The 22058-nt window shown below is 36.0% G+C and overlaps 1 protein-coding gene across 1 annotated transcript in view; it reads left to right on the top strand.

Annotated features, from left to right (window-relative positions):
• Positions 1–274: 274 nt before the first annotated feature.
• Positions 275–22058, top strand: part of Smp_144160 (hypothetical protein) — a gene marked incomplete at its 3' end in the record, with an annotated part of 49505 nt that continues 27721 nt past the window's right edge. The window contains exons 1-10 of the mRNA XM_018795080.1: positions 275–291; positions 1345–1585; positions 3132–3221; positions 6851–7049; positions 7270–7412; positions 16502–16561; positions 18161–18255; positions 19003–19244; positions 20018–20244; positions 21760–21921. Of these exons, the coding sequence (XP_018649428.1) occupies positions 1430–1585; positions 3132–3221; positions 6851–7049; positions 7270–7412; positions 16502–16561; positions 18161–18255; positions 19003–19244; positions 20018–20244; positions 21760–21921 (1374 nt within the window). The 5' untranslated portion in view covers positions 275–291; positions 1345–1429. The remainder of the gene's footprint in view (positions 292–1344; positions 1586–3131; positions 3222–6850; positions 7050–7269; positions 7413–16501; positions 16562–18160; positions 18256–19002; positions 19245–20017; positions 20245–21759; positions 21922–22058) is intronic.

Raw genomic sequence — 22058 nt, 5'->3', positions numbered from 1 at the left:
TCTGACGAAGCAGACCAACTAAACTTTTGAATCTTAAACGAAAGGACCATCTTGTGTCCGCGGTTTTAAGTGTTACGAAAAACAGCAGGAAAGAAAAACTTTGGATCAGCTGTCTTTCATTGCTGGCAAACGAAGATTTTTCGGAGGCCATTGGTTCTTCTAAAATTCTAGTACTGCTAAATACTAACTTATATTTCAGTCTGATATGACATGCGATTTCTTTCTGCAGATAAATACTGTTGCCACAAAAAGCTCTGAGGTTTTGGAGCAAGCGGCCACCGCTTTCTATAAGTAGGTTGAGTGTCTTGTCTTAGTATTCTGATTATGATTGTGAACTAACTGGTGACGTGACCTATATGTTTATGCCTTTGAGCACGTGATAAAACTGTCCACGAATGTCGTTTCGCTTTTCGATATCTAATTGTATCAAATGTTCGTAACTATGTTTTGTGAGTCTCAACTTAAAGTGTACGGATCCAATGTTCTTTCCAACTTATAGGAAACTACCTCACATCTACCCTGATGATATTATCGATGTCGAACACATGTCTACCCCTAGTGTTAGGTCGTTTACCAGTCATGTGACATCTTAGTTGTAAATGTGTCTCATTATCTTGTACACATCGTCTAAATGTCACTAGATTATTGTGGTGGCTATAGCACGCATATATAAGATCCCAATTAGCAATTATTTGGATTGAGGATGAAACTTAGTGTCTAATCTGCAATCTGAATAATTTATAAGACCGGAAACTGAAAAATCATCATTTTGGATTATCTCATCGGTCAATTAACTTGTTTCATTCTAGGCAGTATGTGTTGTTAGATGAGGTCTTCAAAATGCTGGAGATTATTGACTTAGGATCCTAGATAAAACTGAAATATCGTTCACTATAACAGTGGACCATCTATTCTTTATATTCTTTCGGACACCTATTCGTATCACTTAAGATATTTTTCTCAATTAGTGGTCTTCACTCATATCTTCATTTGGTTTTAATGTTTATGTGACAAATTAAAAAAATTAGACTACCTCACTTTTATGCAATGTGTCCCTGTAGCTATTTAAACATATTTTCGTGTTTTCGTTTGGTTTAGGGGAGGATATGATGAACTGATGTTTTCTTTGTAGGCATATCCCACTTCATGTTTAATGAGCCTGAATTATTGTATCTGTAGTTCTAAGTAACTTATCTGTAATTGTGTGGGTAAAAAGAAGTAAGCGGAGTTTTTTTCGATGTGGAAGTTTGTCTGATCCAGGTTCATGTTTTCAAAAATCGACCAGGCCATCCTGGGTAGTTTTCCTATCACACGTAAAGTAACAAAATTACCGTTTATTTACAGGCTGTGGGAGTTTCAAGTTGTTCTGTTTTTGCGCCAACCTACTTTATCAGCTTTACATTCTGTGGTCCAAATCCTGGCTTTTGGCATGGCTCTGGCAAAGCTTGTTCCGGAGAAGTATATGCAGAAGTTAAGCAGTTTGTCTGGCAAACTGATCGATGTTGAAAGGAAGCTACAGAATAGCGGTTTGGTACCAAAGGCCCACTTTTTCGGCTTGCGAGAAGTTGTCGACTTATCTCCCATGGTGAGCCTACTCAGATCATCTGGTTGTGTTCTTTTTAGTGTTATCTAGTTCTAAAGGTATTTTTCGTTTACGGGATTTTCGTAATTTATCGGTGTAAAAGTTCTATCATCTTTTTTACATAGTGAACTTGACATGCGTTTTATTTGTTTAATCCTGATGATATTGATGTACTATTGCGCTAGTTTAAGCTCCCAAAGACTTACTGTTTACTGCAAACCATAACAAAGTTAACCTCATTGACTGAGGTGGCTAGGCTATGGATTACATATGCATAACCACCTACTTCGACGAATGGTGCTTTCTATTACAAAGGTAGGTAGGAAGAAAGCTAGAAACGACCGAACTAGTGTTGCATCAGTCCGTGAAGTCATTGACTGTCAGTTTGAGTGATTTCGTAAGTTCAGATTACCTAGTTGTGGTCCTCATTATAATCGTGACCAGTGGTTGGAGACTGGGTGATGTCTTGAAATCAGTCACGATAGCACAGGTCTATTCACGCTTTATATGCCTATAAACATTGAGTCTCAATATTTCTCCATATATACTTTTCTACTCTGCCTTTTCAAACCATATTTCCAAGATTCAGTTTTCTTTTATATCACTGTTACTACATCATTTCGAGCTGTTTTGTTATTCTTGTCTCGTCGTGTTAATCTGGTATAGTAACTTGGACTCCCAAATGCCCTGATACGACCGAGGGTGTGGAGGGTTCGCTCTCCCTCTCGAAATGCTCTCACACGGCCATGCGTATACAACCTCTGCAAGGAAGTCCTACTCGCTGCCTTCTCGTGGTGGTGGGGTATCACAGCCCTCACACAGATCAAGTGACTTGTGTGGAGCATATGTATTCGGTGCCCGTTGGTACTAATATTTGTATTCAAATAAATTAATAAATAGTAACTTGGACCAGCGCACATCTGTGCCAAGCTCTATGTTGATGATGTTTGTTTTTCGATTAAGATTTATTAGACGGTTTTAGCCTATTAACGATTATGACTAGGAAATGAAGTCTCAGTAAAGTTGCTCTGATATCCCAACAACTTTCTTTTGGTACTATAATCGTGAGATCTATCAATGTTTATCAAACATGTGGGAATTAACGAAATTACTAACACTGTTAATTTTTCTTCTACTACTACGCCAGATTGTCATGCTGTGTACTAACTGCAGATATTATGTGGGTACTCAAGATACTATTAAGAGAATAAATACGAATTTATATTTGATCATACCTTTATAGTTGCTTCAACTGAAATGAGTATTTTGTCGTCATGAATTGATGTTATCTTCCAAATGCAATTTTTAATTCTGAGCCTGTTTTTCTAAATTTAAACTTATAAAAAGGTACAGTACGTAAAAAATACGTGTTTTGTGTCACGCGTTAATATCCGTAATTGTACAACACATCTGCTTAACCTTTACATTTATTAGGATCTGAATAGCGTTGATAAATTTATATTGTTATTCTGGATATAGCAATAGTATAACAATATCTAATCTTACTCATGTTATTCAGTGACTTTAAATGGCATGCTTTTATTTTCAGAAAATGCTCTCAATGATAGCCGATATTTTGTTACAGAAACCTGGCCCAGTTCTGGTTATCCTCAAGCAACTTGTATCCATGTTTCCTGCCGTAAGTCCTGAGTTACTTGTATTAAGATAAGATAGTTTTGTTCTTTATCCTAGGAGTTATGGCTAAAAGCCAGTCCACTTCTATGGTCCCATTGGGAAGTCTGACTAAATGAGCTGTCTAGCGTTACTAGTTAGTTGTGGTCTGGATCCTAAGTTTTTTGGATGGACTACTAGCAATCGAGCAGCCTTGAGTTCCAGGACCTGGAAGGTAAGTCGGTTGATACTACTGAATGTGCGCCGACTATGGTTGTTAAATCATATGTAATGTAGTCGAAATCATTGTCCTGAGGTTTTGTGTTATGTGAATTAGTAATATGCTGCGAAATAGCAATGAGTTCCCAAAGTAATTAATAAGGTGACTGATGGTGATTTGCGTAGGAAGGTTCGGTGGGGTCTTTGGTATGGTAAGGACAAATAGTTGAAGGCCGTAGGTGGCATTGCTATTTTCTTGCGATAGTGCTAATATATTTTCGAAGTCACGAGTCAACCAGTGATCAGTAACATAGGACCTGGCACAAATGTATATCAGCTTATGTTGCCACACAACACAGCGAAGGAAATTAATAATATGAATACTATGGTCGTCGTTGGTTTCGTATTATTAGTGATAGCAAGAGAAATTGTTATGAAAGAATACGGTTTGGTGAAGTAGAAATTACTTCGCTAAATAAGAATTATATGACAATATTGAAACCCGGGATCCTGGAGGAGATAAAAAGATTGTATTTGGGCCGCTGAAACCAGTTTGTGTTTGAGCATTTTGTTGCCAACGATTTTCTCTCTTGAAATACATTTCTGTATGGTTTAATATCCCTATTTTTTGTATTTCTCTTCGATAGATGTAAGATGTAGCAACCTTAACACATGAGGATTCTTTTGAATTTCTGCGTTGACTTTTATATCTACTCTATAGATGATGTACACAAGTTACCGTAATATTCTTGGGTAAACAGTAGTATTACTTACATACTAACATTAATCTTAGTAATAGAGCTCTGTGTGCATTAACACGGTGTGGGCAGCCGGGTAGTGATATTAGCCCTCATATCCGTAACAGCACACGAAACAACTAGAAAAACAGTTAGGCAGCCATATAAGTTGTGTCCACCCCGAGGCAGCTTGGAATGACATCCGAAAAGCTGTGGAAACAGCAGTGATATCTGCTAGTACGGTGAACCATAAGGTTAGAGAGAAACACTGGATCTCAGCAGCATCTACCGCACTGATAGATGCTCGAAAATTCATCTCATCCGGCTCTGAACATAACGAAGAGCGGAGTCTACTTAAGCACAGGTTAACAAGAAGCCAACGCAATGATCGTGAACAGTGGTGGGTAGCGAAAGCAAGAGAGATGGAAAAGGCAGTAGCAATAGGCAACCGCAAACAAATGTTCAGACCTATTAAAGAAACCGGTATTAGGAACCAAACTGTCAGCAAAACTATCTTGGATAAAGATGGACATATTATTCATTCTCAATCCAGGAGACTGGATCAATGGGCAGAACACTTTAGGGATCAGTTCAACTGGCCTTCAGCTACACTCTGGTTTGCCTCGATCCCCAGTCGACCTTAACGGCAAGTTAATGCAAGTCCGCCAACTCTTTACGTGGTTCAAAAAGCTTTAGGAAATCTAAAACGAGAGAGAGCAGCAGGCCCTGACAAGTTTACCCCTGAGATTTTTAAGGATGGCGGTCCAGTACTAACAGCGAGATTACCTGAGGTCTTATATAGAATCTGAGAACTGGACGTAGTTCCATCTGACTAGCTCCAATCACCGATTGTGCCAATCTATAAGAAAAGAAAAAAGCCCTCTTGTGACAATCACAGATGAATGAGTTTGACTGATATAGTGTCTAAAATACTAGCCTCAATAATACTTGGACGCCTAACCAAAGCTCGTGAAGAACAGACTAGAGAAAACCAGGCTGGTTTTCGACATGGACGTCAGGTCCTAGAACATAGACACACATTCAGACGTCCCATAATAGTAGTATTTCTCGACCTTAAGGCGGCATTTGACTCTGTTGATCGTGAGGTTCTATGGCAGTGTTTATCACTGAAAGGAGTACCAAAGAAATTACATAAACCTTGTGAAGGCTCTCTACTCGAACACAACTGGTCGAGTTAGAGCTTATGGCGAACTGTCATCAGAATTGATTACTTCAAGTAGTGTTCGTCAGGGCTGTCCACTCTCTCCATTCTTGTTTAACTTTATCGTAGACGTGCTTTTAGAAATAACACTTTCCTCATCCAAATTTAGAGGAGTCGAACTTTTACCAGGAGACTCACTTGTTGACTTAGAATACACCGATGACATAGTTCCATTTGGTGAAGACACTGACAAAATGCAGAGTCTTCTGACCACTATAAGCAACAATGCACGCATGTTCGAGATGCGATTCTCCCCCTCGAAATGCAAATTGTTACTTCAGGATTGGGTTGCATCAGCATCTGAACTAGTGATAGGGAGTGAAGTAGTTGAGCGTGTCGACCGCTTTGCTTATCTTGGGATTCTCATCAGCCCTTGTGGTCTGGTATGTGACAAAATCTCAGCACGGATACAGAAGGCTCGTCTAGCTTTCGCCAACTTGCGTCATTTATGGCGGAGGTGGGATATCCGTCTAGCAACCAAAGCACGAGTTTACTGTGCAACAGTTCGTTCAGTCCTACTTTATGGCAGTGAAACATGGCCGATAAGAGTAGAGGATATTCGTAGGCTACTAGTATTCGACCATAGGTGTCTTCGAAACATTGCTCGTATATCCTGGGACCACCGAGTAAGTAATGCAGTTGTTAGGAAACAGGTACTAGGTAAGGATGGCAAATCGATTGATGAAGTAGTGAAACTTCATCAGTTGAGATGGCTGGGACACGTGTTACGTATGCCCAACCACCGACTGCCCCTACGTGCAATGTTTTATGGTGTAGGAGTAGGTTGGAAGAAAGCTAGGGGCGGCCAGACCAGAACGTGGCACAAATCCATGAAGTCACTGACAATTGGACTGAACCATGCTGGTAGGTGTATACTACCTGGTTGGGATTTGCGGGATGATAGCAATCGATGGTTAGAGACCTTGAATGACATGGCTCAAAATCGTTTGCAATTTCGAAGGTGCATCCACTCTTTGTGTTCTGTCTAATTCTAATCTTCTGAATCCTTCTTGTCTCCATCTTTTTCCTCTTTCCAAATTTATTTCGCTTTATTATACTCCTTCAATAACATCTTCAAACCCTAATCATTCGGATTACTGCTTATACTCTTACTACTTCTACCACTATAGGATTTGAATGGACAACTGCATCTGTGTGCTAATGTGGTATGGCAACTGGAACTGATGTACGTACGTACGAAATTTTACGTTGTGACTGACTGACACTATGTAGCACAACCGTTTATTAACTGCAATGTAAAGTTTTCAGAAACCAGTAAAGGAAAATAAATATACGTTGTACTCAATATATGATTCTGATCGGATTCATATTAGTTTTGAGAGCAAAATATATCAAGCTTTTGTGTTTTCTATCACGACTGTAAGGCAAAATTTCCAAAAAAAATTTTGTTTAAAATTTCAAGTAAATTATCCACCTGAATCAGTTTATTTCTACTGTCTTTTTCACCATCCTTTTCAGTTCATAATGGATGAATCGTCTCTAGTGAAAATAATCGAAATTCTAATGTGTGCAATCCGTACGCCTTCTCAAGATACAGGTAACATAAATGACGAAACAAAAGATTCCGAAGAAATATCAAAAGAGCCAGCTGTTTTATCCCTAGACATCTTCATTAAACTGGTTACAACTTTATCTCGCTATGGTTCAAAGTTTAATGGTATGGATTTTCATTCATGCAAACAAAATTACTTAGTGTTTACTCTTGTTGTTGATACATTTAGTCATATTAAAAATACTGGATAAAGTTGGTCTGACGCTTTTAAATCGTTTTATTTTGAATTATTAGTTTCTTGTTTTGATGTTTATGGTATATTTAAATGTTAGAAATAGATATGTTGAAATTTGATTTCTTTTTCTGATTTTGTTTATTTTAACAGATCTCCCTAGACTATTACTCCAACTTTTCGATCTACTTAGAGCTTTTCCAACTACATTAGCTCATTCAGAAGCTCGCCTGTTTGCATGGTGGCATTTCATTTGCTGCTTAAATTCAGATTTACTTATTGATGGTTTTAGGAAGGTAAGTTACAAATTGATTGTTAGTTTATTTATATGGTTAGTCGTCTTATTATTGCTTGTAATCGTGACATATTTCATAACTGTTACTTGTTTATTGGTCAGTACATAGACTTGTAATAATTAAGTTTTTTTTCAAAGTGTGATAAGTGGGATCCGGCTTTAGTTTACAGAAAGAGATCGTATAGTTGACGTACTCCACTGATTACTTGGCATTAGGTTTGACTTAGTTTTTATATTAAAATCCGTATGCGGTCATTAACTTATGTCATTTTCTCAAGTATAGTGACGTATCAATACTGTTATACATCTTAACTTTAGTTGGACTTTACTTGTGAATAGCTCGTGATTCTGTGTTGTACGTGATTTAATTGAGGACTATGTAAGACAAGATGAAATTTTTTTGATTCTTCACCTTTTTATAACATTTCGTATTCTAGCCGTGATACATAACGATGTCTAGCTATTGTTTAGATTGTTAGCTGATCCCTTTCTTTTTCTCCTACAACTAAAGTAATATTCAAAATCGATGGAGGAATGATAATGATTGTTTTAGTCAATTCTTTTATCAACAGAGACCTAAAAGTCTGAATATGAATGAGATTTATGTGTTACAGTTTTCAATGTACATAGTCTCGCAACTGACTGATTCGAAGCCTTCAGTAATTGAAGATATTAGTGAGGCTTTTCCGAGAATCATCGGCAGTAAACTAGTTAGTTGGATTATTTATTAAGTCAGAGTATTTCTTTTTTATCTAATCAACGTTTACCTCACCTTTTTGTTCAGTTGCTATGATCACCCGTTAGTGTTTGTTTACTCATACATGTAATCAATCTTCCGTGGAAAGATAATCTTATCTTCTGCAATGCTTTGTTTTATAGTTTTTATCTCCCTTCCTGGCAAACCTTTTGGGACGGTACTTGAGCATTAGTACTCCTCAAGGAGATCGTAAGTTTTACGATACAAATGCCATCGATATTTACTTTTATTAAGCAAAATCAAAACTTTTATTGAATAGTAAACTGTTCATTTGTATTTGAGCTTCTTTTTATTTGTTTAGTCGTTGTTAACCCTAATTGTCAGAGATGTTTATATTTAGTGTATGGAATAGTAATTTTTCTCAAAGGACATTGTTGCTGTGTGATTTCTTTTTGATAATAACTTTCAGGATGTAATTCAGTGATTAAGTACAGGTTATTATCATTGGGGCCTTGGGCTATACTTGTATGAAAACTAGTGACACTACATGGTTACTCAAACTAGATGTAGTAGAGTAACGTTTAAACTTACGTCTTAGTAACTAAAAACCAGTGATGTTGGTTTTCTGCTCAGATCCAAAGTAGTGTTTTTATTAAACCGTCTTTAAATAGTTTCCACTGTTTCTACAATCATTTATCCGTCCTACATAATCTAAACTAGGGAAAGATTACAAAATATTTTTCTCACCTTCAATGGTAATGTTGTGTTCCCATCAATTTGAAACCCAATATTTTCACTTTTTACTGTAATCATTGCATCATAATGTTTCACGTTGGTAACAAATCATAGAGGTCAAAATGTTCAACGTTTGATCACTAGACTATAGATTTCATCCTTACTCTATCTACTCGGAATTAGGTACCTTAGTGGTAAGCCAAAAAATAGCCTTCACATGAAGCGAAGTTTAGCCTAAAGATACGTATATAAACCTGTTTCCGATTACTAAGTTACATGTAATTTATGTATGTTAAAAGGCCCCTAAATACCCTGGTACAGCCGAGGGTGTGGAGGGTCCGCTCTCCTCGAAATGCTCTCACACGGCCACACGTATACAGCCTCTGCTAGGGAAGTCCTACTCATTGTCTTCTCGTGGTGGGGGTGTTGTTTACGAAATTGAGAGGACGAAAAGCGAATGCCCTGAGCTTTAACAGTGTTGGTGGTTATGAAGAATCCATCTAGGGGAGTTGGAAAACCCTGATTACAAACCAATGGTGCGCATGGGTTCCAGTATCCTGATGGAACAAATGGCGTATGAATCAATCGTTGGTCACCAGCAACCATGGGACTGCATCTCCTTACGTTGTTCCATTGCCTTGTGGATCAGACCTTTAGGTCAAAGGCTCCGAATGTGGCCCCCTGAGAAAACCACCTGTTTCGGTTTGGGCACCTGGGCAGTATCACAGCCCTCACACAAATCAAATGAGATTTGTGCGGCGCACATATATCTGGTGCCTGTTTGTACTAATATTTGTGTTCAAATAAATAAATGAATAAATAATGTTAAAAAGGTATTGGACGATTTCAACAATCCATAAAAACACATTCATCTTAGTTATGCAATGATCTAGTCCTTGGCATACCAGTTGTTGATAATCAAATATACGTAACTATTGGTCTTTAGGTTATCTATTATATTTACCATTCTAATTGCTATTTCTCACTTGGTTTGTCTATTTTGTCCTATTTTATTAGAAAGTCAATAACTGCTGCATGTTTTCTTTCTGGGAGGAATGAAGATTTGAGCTAACACACTGTTATGCAAAATTTCATATTATTTTATCTTATAGGGTTGATCCACAGCTTGTAAATGATCACATCATTTATGCATTTATTTCTCTCAGTTTATTAATTCATTCTGTTTGTTTGATGCAGTTATTTCCTTTCTCTTACCAAGTGTACATATTTTCTAACTTTATTCATTTAGCTCAGCTTCACCCATACAAACTTAGTCAAGGAAATGTATATGAAGGAAATCTAAAAGCCCTTGAACTTGTTCAACATGTATATAGCTGCTTTTTCAGTGAATCTTCAGTTAAATTTCATCAGTTAAATGGTAAGTCTGTTGTCATCTGTAATCCTACGCATGGGGCTAATAAGTTTTCATATTGTCCAAATAAGTGTAGTCAGTTTTCTGTTTGACTTCTTGTAGGTGGTGTTTTTGTCTTGTTTCGAATGGGCTGATTGTTTTGTCGAGTTCTTGGTGCAGTACATATTTCAATTTATATGTAGTACTCTGTTTTCAGTTAATTGCATAGAACCCTCTGGTGATGCTAAGTAGAGTTACTACTTACGTACTTACGCCTGTTACTCCCAATGGAGCATAGACCGCCAACCAGCATTCTAAAACCCACTCTGTCCTGCCACTTCCTTTCTAGTTCTATCCAATTTTCGTTCATTCTTCTCATGTCTGTCTCCATTTCTTGGCCTAATGTGTTCTTTTGTCTTCCTCTTTTCCTTTGGCCTTCAGGACTCCATGTGAGGGCTTGCCTTGTGACTCGGTTGGGTGCTTTCCTCAATGTGTGTCCTATCCACTTACAGCGCTTCTTCCTGATTTCTTCCTCTGCTGGAATCTGGTTTGTTCTCTCCCACAGTAGGTTGTTGCTGATAGTGTTTGACCAACGGATCCGAAGTATCTTGCGTAGACAACTGTTAATCAACACCTGTATCTTCTGGATGATGGCTTTCGTAGTTCGCCAAGTTTCAGCTCCATACAGTAGAACTGTCTTGATATTTGTATTGAAAATTCTGATCTTGGTGTTGGTTGACAATTGTTTTGAGTTTCAGATGTTCTTCAGTTGTAAATATGCTGCTCTTGCTTTGTCGATCCGCACCTTCAAATTTGTATCAGATCCACCGTGTTCATCAATGATGCTGCCCAGATATGTAATGGATTTTACATCCTCAAACGCTTCTCTGTCAAGTGTGATTTGATTGGTGCATGCTGTAGTGTATCGGAGAGTCTTGCTTTTCCCTTTGTGTACATTGAGATCTACTGCTGCTGAAGCTGCCGCTACACTGGTCGTCTTCTCCTTCATTTGTTGTTGCGTGTGAGATAAAAGAGCCAGATCATCTGCGAAGTCTAAATCGTCCAACTGCATCCTAGTTGTCCATTGTATCCCGTGGAGGTCAGTGTATGACATGGTGTCGTGGCATGAAAGAGAGCTGCAAAGGGCTAGCTTCTGTTGGTCCTTCACGACTCCTTGGTTGGGGTCCGAGAGATGGTGCAACACAGTGGCTAGAGACGTTATCAGATATGGCTCAGAATAGAAGCCAGTGGCGATCCTGCTGCAACCTTCTTTTACTTTCTACATAAAGAATGGTTCTAACTTTCCTAACTGAAAGAGTCTTCTGGTTGTAAATTTCAGTCCGCCTTATCTTTTCATCCCTTCTCTTCCTACTTTCATTATTTTGTGTGGCGCATATGTACCTGGTGCCCTTTTGTACCAATATATATGTGTTTAAATAAATAAATAAATAATAAATTGTATCCCGTGCTTCCCTCCAGATGTTGACGTCTTCATGATCCAGTCGATCACCAGGAGAAAGAGAAATGGTGAGAGTAAACAACCTTGTCTGACACTGGTCTTTACCTCGAACGAGTCTGTCAACTGTCCTCCATGTACGATTTTGCAGATTAATCCATTTTAGGAATTCCGTATGATATTGACTATCTTCTCAGACACACCGTATTGTCGAAGATGCCTCCTTAGTGTTGTCCTGTCCACACTATCAAATGCTTTCTCTCAGTCAATGAAGTTAATGTGGAATGATGAATTCCATTCAATTGATTGTTCCACAATGATCCGTAGAGTTGCGATTTGGTCTGTACACGACCGATCCTTACAGAATACAACCTGTTGGTCTCGAAGTTTGGCGTCTACTGAGCCTCTCATTCTGTTTAACAATACCCTGTTGAAGACTTTTCGTGAAAGGACTGGAACCTATTGTTGAGGGCTATCTTAAATTAGTTGAGTTTGTCAGTATCCCTAAGACAAGCTGTATTAAACTTTTGTGATGTTGTCCGCCCCGTTGTCCAGTGCTGCTTCAGTTTTAATTTCACCTTGACGACCAGCAAGTGATGATCTGATGCCATATCAGCTCCCCTCCTGGTTCTCACATCTTCCATCGTCCTCCTGAACTTTTTGTTGATGCAGACATGGTCGATTTGGTTCTGTGTTGTGTGATCCACTGAAGTCTATTTGGCTCAGTGTATGCGTTTGTGTGGGAATATAGTGCCACCTATGACCAGTTTATTGAAGGCATATAGGTTTGCAAATTTCTCACCATTTTCGTTCCTTTCTTCCAGTCATTCCATGTCATCCCATGATGTCTTCATGTCCGGTGTTGTCCATTCCAACATTGGCATTTAAATCTCCCATCAGAATTGTCAGGTCGTTTGTTGAGCACTTCTCGACGATCGACTGCAGCCTATCGTAGGATTGATCTTCAACGTCTTCATTGTAGTCGTTGGTAGGGGCATAGCATTGGATGACGTTCATTGTAATGCCCTCTCTCTCTTTTTTTGAAGGAGGTTTTGATGATCCTTGATCCATGAGATTCCCATCCTATAAGTGCATTTTGTGCTTGTTTGGAAAGCATCAATGCAACTCCTTGTGTATGTGGGACACTTTCTTCTTCATGTCCGGAGTATAACAGAAGCTTCCCTGAAGCTAGTTGTTGTTGTCCAACCTGCGTCCAATGTACTTCACTGATCCGAAGCACCTCCAGGTTATATTTCCTCATTTCTGCAGCAAGTTGGAAGACTCTCCCGGTTTCCCACATTGTCCGGACGTTCCATGTACCTATAAAAATTGTCGCTCTGGTTGTCAGAAGGGGCAGCGCCCTCGTGGCTTCCTAAGGAACTTGGCTTTCACCATGAGACGTCATAATTCTTTCTTCAACTCCCAGGGCAGAGTTTGAATTATTTTTTCTGGTTAGCGTTTTTTAGTGAGTTATTTTTCTATGGGATGAGGTCGCTAACCCTTATGCCCAACCCTCCTCATTTATCCGTACTTGTGACCAGCAGTAGCCCTTGGAGGGGCTACAGGAGGATTTAAATAGAGTTACGAAGGCTCACTTAATCATGAGAAACCTACAGTATTCCTAAACAGATCAATCGATGAATAACTCAGAGTATATGTATAGGAAGACTAATGCAATCGTATTAATTAAATTACTAACGCAAGAAAAGTCTTACTAATTGAAGTTTTATTTCAATGTTTAGTAATTATGGCGTTAACATTGATCTTTAAGTTTATCGAAGAGAATCAAGCAAACACAGAGTGCAAAACGAAAGTTAATTCTTCACAGTTGATGTCAAACATCATAGATTGAGTATATTTATCATTTTTCTATAACAGGTGTTTGAGTGGTTTTTGATATAGTTAAGTTGATTTTACGATGTACTATGTTATTCTCAGTTGATATCTTGATATGGTTTATTATTTTTATTTATTTAGTTCCTCGTTTATCTGTCAGTAATCAACTATTGACTCAAAACAGTTATCCACTATTGGTCGGCCTCTTATACTGGATACGTAGTGTTTGTAAATATCGTTCCTCATTGTCTCAGGATGAGTTGAAAATGCATACTCACTGTTTACCTTCTCAAAGTGTTGATATAATTTGGTGTGGTTGTGTAAATTATTTACTGAAAATATCCAAATCAATTCAAGAGTCGCTAACATATAAGAAGGTATATTTTTTTGTATTCTGATATATATATATATATATATATATATATATATGTTGAGTTGTAGCGTCATTCTTTTTTGTAATAAACACATTATCTTAGAGATTGAGGCAGTTTCGTTCTCCAGAATCTCAATATTTAGATCATTTTGATTTAAAAATAAGCAGTCTCAACCAGTATAACATGGAATGCATTCAGAATTTTGAATATTTTCTCAAATTATATGATGGCCATTGAAAACATTAGGAACCATTCATTCAAGCATACATATACTTTACCCTGCAAAGTATTCTCAGAATGAGCAAATTAAACATTTATTTCTTTATTTATTTAAACACATAAATATTGGTACAAAGGTGCACCAGATATATATGCGCCACACAAATCTCATTTGATTTGTGTGAGGGCTGTGATACTGACCAGGTGCCCAAACTGGTATAAACTGATATAAATATTTGAAAATAACCATGGCCTAGTATATATGTATATGTGGGCCTTCGTAATATCAAGCAAACTTTTTTAATTTCATTTTAATTGGTTTCTGTGATCTACATTATCTAAAAATTGGATTGATCAATTTATCCATAAATATAATCATGAGCGTAATAATTCTAGAAAAGTTATCTTGTAGGATAGACGTTTGCTGTGTGTGTCATTTCGCATTACTATTTGTTTTTATGGTCATTGTTCTAATAACAATTACCATTTGTATTTCATATGAAGGTTACTCCATTTCAATCTCCGTCCCTATCTGTGCGTGTTTCAAATTCGAGCTCAGCTATTTTAACCGTTTGGCAACATATTGTAACTGTAACTTGTGAATTAATCCAACCACCCCATTTAATCACATCTGATCTGGACACAATGCAATATTGCCCATCTCCATCGGAAAGCTTGGTTCGTAAAATATTTTTTAAAATGCATTTTTCACAACTCTAAACGGTTTAGGTAACCAGAACTATTTACCTTACTCCGTTTACTTTTAATTGCTTGACATTCAGATTCCTTCCTAACTAAAAGTTTTCCTTAAATTGAACAGTCCTTCTTCCTCAGTGGCTGTTTTGCATATCAAAATTATGGGAAATTATTTTTTCTCGAGGAATTTCTAAATATACCGGAATAATGTCGATAGTCTCGTTGACTTGAAATGATGGCTCTAAATCTAGAATTAAGACTTTCCAAGCTCGATAAAACGTAACCTTTTCATTGAGTGCTTGTTTTCAGTCTGGGTTGTTGAATTCGTAATCTTCAAACTCTACCATCGCAAATCGGATAAACAAAATAGTAGCTGGGTCACATCTACGATTTATATTTTCTAAAATCTGCTTCTAATCATAGAAAGGCGACATTTCTGGTAATGCTAGTTTTCCATATGAAATATTTTACTACTGTTGTACATCGGTATGGTCCATAGTTCCGTGTACTAGTTCGGTCTTATCAAATGACCTATTTGTCATTGTACCACAAACGAACAATTGTTTTATCCATGGTATTTTAGTTGAGTATGTACGATAGGTAAGCTTAGTTATCATGTGAAGTAGGGAAATCCTAGGTGCTCGTTTCGACTAAGGACTTTCTTGATTAAGTTTTTAAATGGAAATTAACTTAATTCAATATAACTCTGTACACATGGACACTTATTGGTTTCAGGCTTTTAACTGTATTTGTTGTGTAAACGTTCAAAAATTCGTTTTGTCACACTTTACATCAGCAGATCACAAAAAAAGTCAGGAGGACCATTTAAAATCTTTTACGATGATAAATGTTAAGAACTGAAAAACTAATTACCTAAAATCAAACGGAAAAATAATGTGTAACGTAGACTGATTTGTATTCAGTAGTCCATTTATTTATCCTTCGGTATTTTGAGAAAGAGGATGTCATAGCTTGCGGACCGCCTCGTGGATGCCCTGTTAATGTTCAACGTGATAAGACCGTCAATCGGAGAGCAGTGATTTATCGATCGGACCAGTGACACGCGAAACCCGTACGCGCAGTCTAGAGTACTTGTCGGTCCTGCTTTCTGCCTAGCCCAGCCAGTTAAGTCCAGAACAGCCTTTGAGATATGAATCATTATATTTCAAACATACTGAGTTTATGTACCAAACTGTACCAATAAAATAGAAAATAACATTTGTACAAGATTTAGCCAAATGTGGCTGTGAATAGGAGGAACAGTAATTAATAGACTAGGGATAACTCAAGAAGGGTAAGTCGTATAATAATAGTCTATATGTCAAAATAAAGCTTATAATAAGAGGGACGCGAATATGAATGGTTTAGTTATTTAACAATTATACAATAGAAATATACACATAGCGTTGATTCATAAATAGATCTCAAAGTTACCATTCGCTATTGTTATCGGGACATAACAGAGGAATAAATAGGGTCTCCTTAAATGTGATAACCAGTAGTCGTCTCATGACTGGACGTTTTGGATTTGCTTACTATTACAATATACTAATTACTTACTGCTCAAATAATCACCAGTGCTTCCATCCAATTTGCTTCTTACGAATTTAATCACTTTTGTTCTCATTGTGTCACCATGTATGACTAGGTGCTTTAATATCACTCCTAATAATTGTCTCATTAATTTGATAGTTCTTAACATGTCTGTTTTGTTTGTGTTTCGCAGAACATTATTCAGAACTTTATTCAGTTGCTAGAAGAATTTAAACTTCCAGATAAGGAAAAGGTGAGCTTTTGCCTGTTAGTGTCATACAACTAAAATTATAAATGGTCTTCATATTTTTATGAATTCGGTTATCATGTATTCACTAGTTTTATTTAGTTACTAATAAGTAATTTTGTTAGTCAGGATTGTTTTATGTTAATTTCTTGATATTTTTAGAAAAAATCGTGAAAATGCTAGTCAGTCAGTCAGCTACAACGTAGGACCAGGCACATATATGCATCGGTCCAAGTTGCCACACCTCATTAGCACGACAAAATGAACACCTAATCCATAGAAGTAGTTACTTCAGTGGTAGTATTATGTAAAAGAAAGGTTGTGTATAAGGATATAATACAGAAAGAAAGGATTTGTTCGTAGAAAGAAAGATCTAAAGCGATTTCAATATCACTGTTTAAAGGATGACAATGAGTGTATACACTTATGCCATTGTGATCGATTCTGAGCCATGTCACCCATAGTCTCCAACCACTGGTTACGATAGTTGTGCGGACCCCAACCAAGTAGTCTGCATCCGTGTTTAGTTCACTATGAAGTTATCTTTTAGTCTATTAAGACACATGACCTTTAATCAATATGTTGCAGTCTCACGTCTCACTCTATGCATTTTTTTTACACAACTATATAATATCACTAACTCTCCTGCAAAAAGTGCAACTCAAAGCCGACTATTTCAACTCGTGTTCGGCAATGATAGCTTACAACAATATAGTTGTTTAAATATTTCTAACTTTGTTAACCTTTCGATTCTCCTGGCCAGTCTGTCTACTACAATAGTAGTTAGTGTTCTTGGTGAAGTTTCGTTCTCTGAGCTGGATGGTCTAGTCGTGAAGCTCTCAATAATCTTCTGCATAAAATCACTAGCGCGAACCTGAGACAGAAGTGTAGTATCAAAATTTTTCAATTTGAAAGATGATGCCTACCTTTTTCGACTTGATTGTGGAATCTTACAGGTTCCTTTCACTGAGTGTTTATGTGAATGAAATAATAAGTGGCTGTTTATGACGATCATAAGCACTCAATGAATTATTTATCCTTTAAATCAATATCTGATTAGGATGTCGTCTGACGTTTCTTCATTCCTGTTACGCCACATATACAGACTATTTAGCTATTAGAAACAGCTACGCTAAACTCGAATGCGATATATTTTGCTCTACAAGTGTATAGGTAAATTAATGAACTGAATTTCTTTCGTTTCCTCTTACGCGTATACACTATTCTTCAATAGAGAAAAGATTGGTTGATGAAATTTTATATTCTAACAGTCCAGTTAATGAAATCCTCTTGGACTATTCAATTAGCCAAGGTCACAGGTCATATGTCCCCTCTCTATCAGTCTGTCTACCTACAAGTACACATTATCTTTATGTATTTTCTTTCACCATTAAATGTCTTAGCTTCATAATTTGTTTTGTCTTATGTTTAGGTCAGTTAGTGATTGCGAGCGTGTATTAATAGTTGAACTATATCATAGTAAACTCATTTTATGATTTATATTTGTTAAATTTTATTTGTTCGAAATCGCAAGTCCAAAATAAATGTATTAGGGCTTCTAAATGTCATTTTGTGCATGCACTCTCCGTTTTTGTACATTTTCAGATTGATTTGATATCTTCTCTATGTGTAAAATCTGCGGAACTTGGTGGCTTTTGGATAAAGGAAAATTCGATGCGTAAAACTTTTTGTGTCTCCCAGTTAGTTTTATTTTTACTTTACTGATGTATTTGTTTTTGCAATTTTATCTTGTCGTTTTTAGTAATCATTACCATCAATGACCAGCGGTTCTTTGTAGTTTATCGTTCGAACGTAGAGTTTTGAAAGAGAAACAATCGTAGAGTTCCAAACAGATCAAACCATAAGCTTGTCAGGATAGATTATATGCAACGGTCAAAGCGTGTGTGAAATTCACCTCTTAATTTTTATACGTCTTGTTAACTGATGTAAGGCTCATGTTAGTGATCAACCGTAATGTTTTACTACTGGTTCCAAGTCATATATTATATATAAAGTAGTAAAAACTCATAGTTAATGATGCCAGTTAATCAAACTTTAAATTGATGGAGGTTATTTATTTATTATTTATTTATTTATTATTAATGGCTTTATTCAATATTATGATCTGGTACAATATAGAATTCTCAGCACGAGTTATTTCAACAAGTTTTTTACCAAAAAAAAACAAAAAAACAAAAAAAGAAAGGGTTATGTGAATACCCTCGAATTTTGATAAACTTTAAGTTCATCTAGGCACATGTACTTACATATTTTCGACTTGTTTATAACTGTTATCATATATCTGATTCCCTCTACATTAAACTGTAAATTTGTAATCTATGTATATCATGGATGCTGCATACTAAAGCATCAAATCTCATAAAGTGTCTCTATTTTATTTTGACACATTTTATGGTTCAAATTATAAGTTTTTATTAAAATTTCAGAGATGATTTTCATCGTTGGGGTACTCAAATTATTCGTCTAATTGATATGGAACCTCGTTTAAACTTGTCTAATAAATCAATTACGATGCACATTTTACGTTTAACTGGAGAACAAAATTTTCTCAATTTGATCCGCTTAATTTTAATTGGAATATTACCAGATTTTGTAGAATTCATATCAAGCAATATATATTCACAGTCAAGTTTTTACGATGATTCAACTCAACTTTCACTTCAAAATTGTAATTTGTTTTTCACTGTTCATTTACTAATTAAGTGTTTTTTGTTTTAATTTCCTTAGATTTAGTAACTTAGTTTCTGACGAAGTTTAAGCAGTTTTGTTTGATACCAGTTAGATATAACAATGTGTTGTTATACAATAATATTATTGTTATAAACGTAGGATGTTTGTTATAACTCCAGGGTTTCTTGTTATAACAGTCCTTTCACTGTTTACACGTATGTGGGACGTTAATTTACCTTTGTCGAATATCTACACTAGATTCTCACCCAGTGTCTATTCTACAGGACTTCAACACAACTCAGATCAAGAACACGAGACTAGCCTGACTATAACGTCAATATATTTCCACTCCAAAATCCGACACAATCCAACAACAAGGAACAGTCGATCAATAACAGTCAATGTATAATAAGGATAGGGGAATATATATAACACATATAACAATTATTTTCGAATTTATATGAGTTGTTGATAATAAAAAAGGAATTTCATTTTAGTATACAAGCGATTACATTCACAAACTTATATTAGCTTATATAAGGTTATATGTTAGATGTAAAATTATTTACACTAAATCGTAAAACTTCAAAAATTCCTTTCTATACCCATTGGGACATTACAAATCTACTATGTTTTGATTTCGATTCTCGTAATGCAGGTTATTTTTCTATACTCATTCAGTGGGATTGTGTATCTGATTCAAACCTACTACTGACAAATTTTTAAGTAATATAATTCCTTAAACCTCTTTTTATTTATTTCTAATATTAGGTCCACCAGTTCGTTTTTCTCCTGATGCTCTACGTGTATGGTCGGTGTTGATTGATCGATTAACTCTGTTCATCTTAGATGAACACCGAGTGTCTGAGAATCAGTCAACCACAGATATTGATTTGAGTACTGTTGAATCTGCACTGCTAATGCCATTCTGGTTGGCTGGGGCTTCTCATCCAAGCACAATGGATGGTAATCACGATAGTTCATCTGATACTTTCCAGGTATATTGCTGTTTTATTTTCAATGTTCTGCGTTGGGTTGATATTTAAACAATGATTTAATAGGTGCAATAACGTTTTAGTATCTTTTCAGGATTAGTATTCCATTTGGAGATAAGCTTAATAATAACTTGATATCAATTGAATAAATACTGCTAATCAGGAAACAGCTGATAATTATCTAACCACATTCTGTAAACATCGTTCATTATTGTTATGTGATGTAATGGGCTGTGTATATCAGTGGTTAATTATAGCTAGAATTTCTTTTACATGTCATAGGTCAATGTAAGCGCCTGAAGCTTTTGATCTATATATTCATTGACGTATATCATTAAGATAGAAAACGTATTTGAAAAGATTTAATTTACAACAGTTGTTAGACATTGAATCAGTTTGTTAGAAATCATTTTCATTTTAAATATTATACGATTATTCGGATTAATTGTGCGGAAATTTATGCAAAATTAAATGTCTATACTTGTAGTTGTTGTTCAAACAATTCTTGCTCTTCATAAAATCACTTTGTTTCTTCTGTGCAATATTGTCGTCATAATGATTTAATTTATTTGAGTTTGCCGATCTATATTGTGTAACAAAAAATATTAAGTTTGCTAAAAGACTAAAAAGATCGTACTCATTATCCTCAATCTATGAGATAAAGTTTAGTTAAATAGATAAAATAACGTAACTTATTCATCGAATAAAGATTTTTTGTCATATTTCTTTATTCAAACTGCTAATAACACTAATTAGTTTAGCAAATCGATTTAACTGAAGTGAGTTCCCAATCTGTGTTTCATCCATTAGAACGACCTTTCTATAACTAATAATGTTAATGATTAGACGGAAAGCCCATTTAGATGTAAAGGCTATACAATGAAATTGAAATAGCAGTTGTTAGCGGGACATATATTGGATTGGGGCAAGTTCCATGCACGATTGCGTTGGTGCGTGCTGACTGGCTACCTCTTATGTAATCAGCGCTAGTCGATCCTTGGAGAACACTCTAGAATCTTCTCATGTAAAAACTATAAATATACTAACGTTTTCCTTATTGTGCTTTTTATTTCCATCTACCCTTGTTATTCGGAATATGATCTCTCTCCTGTTCAGTCATGTTCTGATTTGGGGACTTGTCGAGTGAATCGGTGTCCAAGAATACTAAGCAATAGGAATAGCTGGGTCGTAATAAGGGAAATTATAACAGCACTGAAAATGTTACATTCGTTCAATAAGAATATTCATCATTCGCTTAGCTACATTACGTTTTTATGTTTTAATTAGAAATAATTTGGTCCCACACATTTTCCGTGCTCACTGTTAAGGAATTTTGAATACAAAAATCTAGCCTGTGTTCGACAGTAGTTTGGTCACAGGACTTGGTTCTTTGGTCCTGTTAATTAATGATGAATGCGTTCTTTGTATCACATTTTAATTTGGAATTGAATATTTGAATCTGAAATTTTTTTTCTGACATGTATTATCATCTCATTTTTTTCTTCATATTTTATCTAGTACCTCTCATTTAAAGATAGTTTGGCTATATCAGTGCGTCAGTCTAATTTATTTTCAGCATTTCATCAGGAATGTTGTTTATTAACAACAGTTCCTACAAATGCTTGGATTAATCAGCTATCTGTCAAACTATCCACACTTATTTTAAGTTATGCACCCAAGGTACGTTTTACATATAGGTTACTATGATTTTTATTACAACACCAAGTGTTGATTTGTAATTCGGGGTAAGTGCAAAAATATTGTAATATTCTTAAACTCAGTTCGTCAACATTTTACAGAATAATAGATGACTTCAT

This window comes from Schistosoma mansoni, chromosome 1 (assembly GCF_000237925.1).
Source record: "Schistosoma mansoni strain Puerto Rico chromosome 1, complete genome".
Classification (NCBI taxonomy): Eukaryota; Metazoa; Platyhelminthes; class Trematoda; order Strigeidida; family Schistosomatidae; genus Schistosoma; species Schistosoma mansoni.
This window is presented reverse-complemented; position numbering and strand designations above follow the sequence as displayed.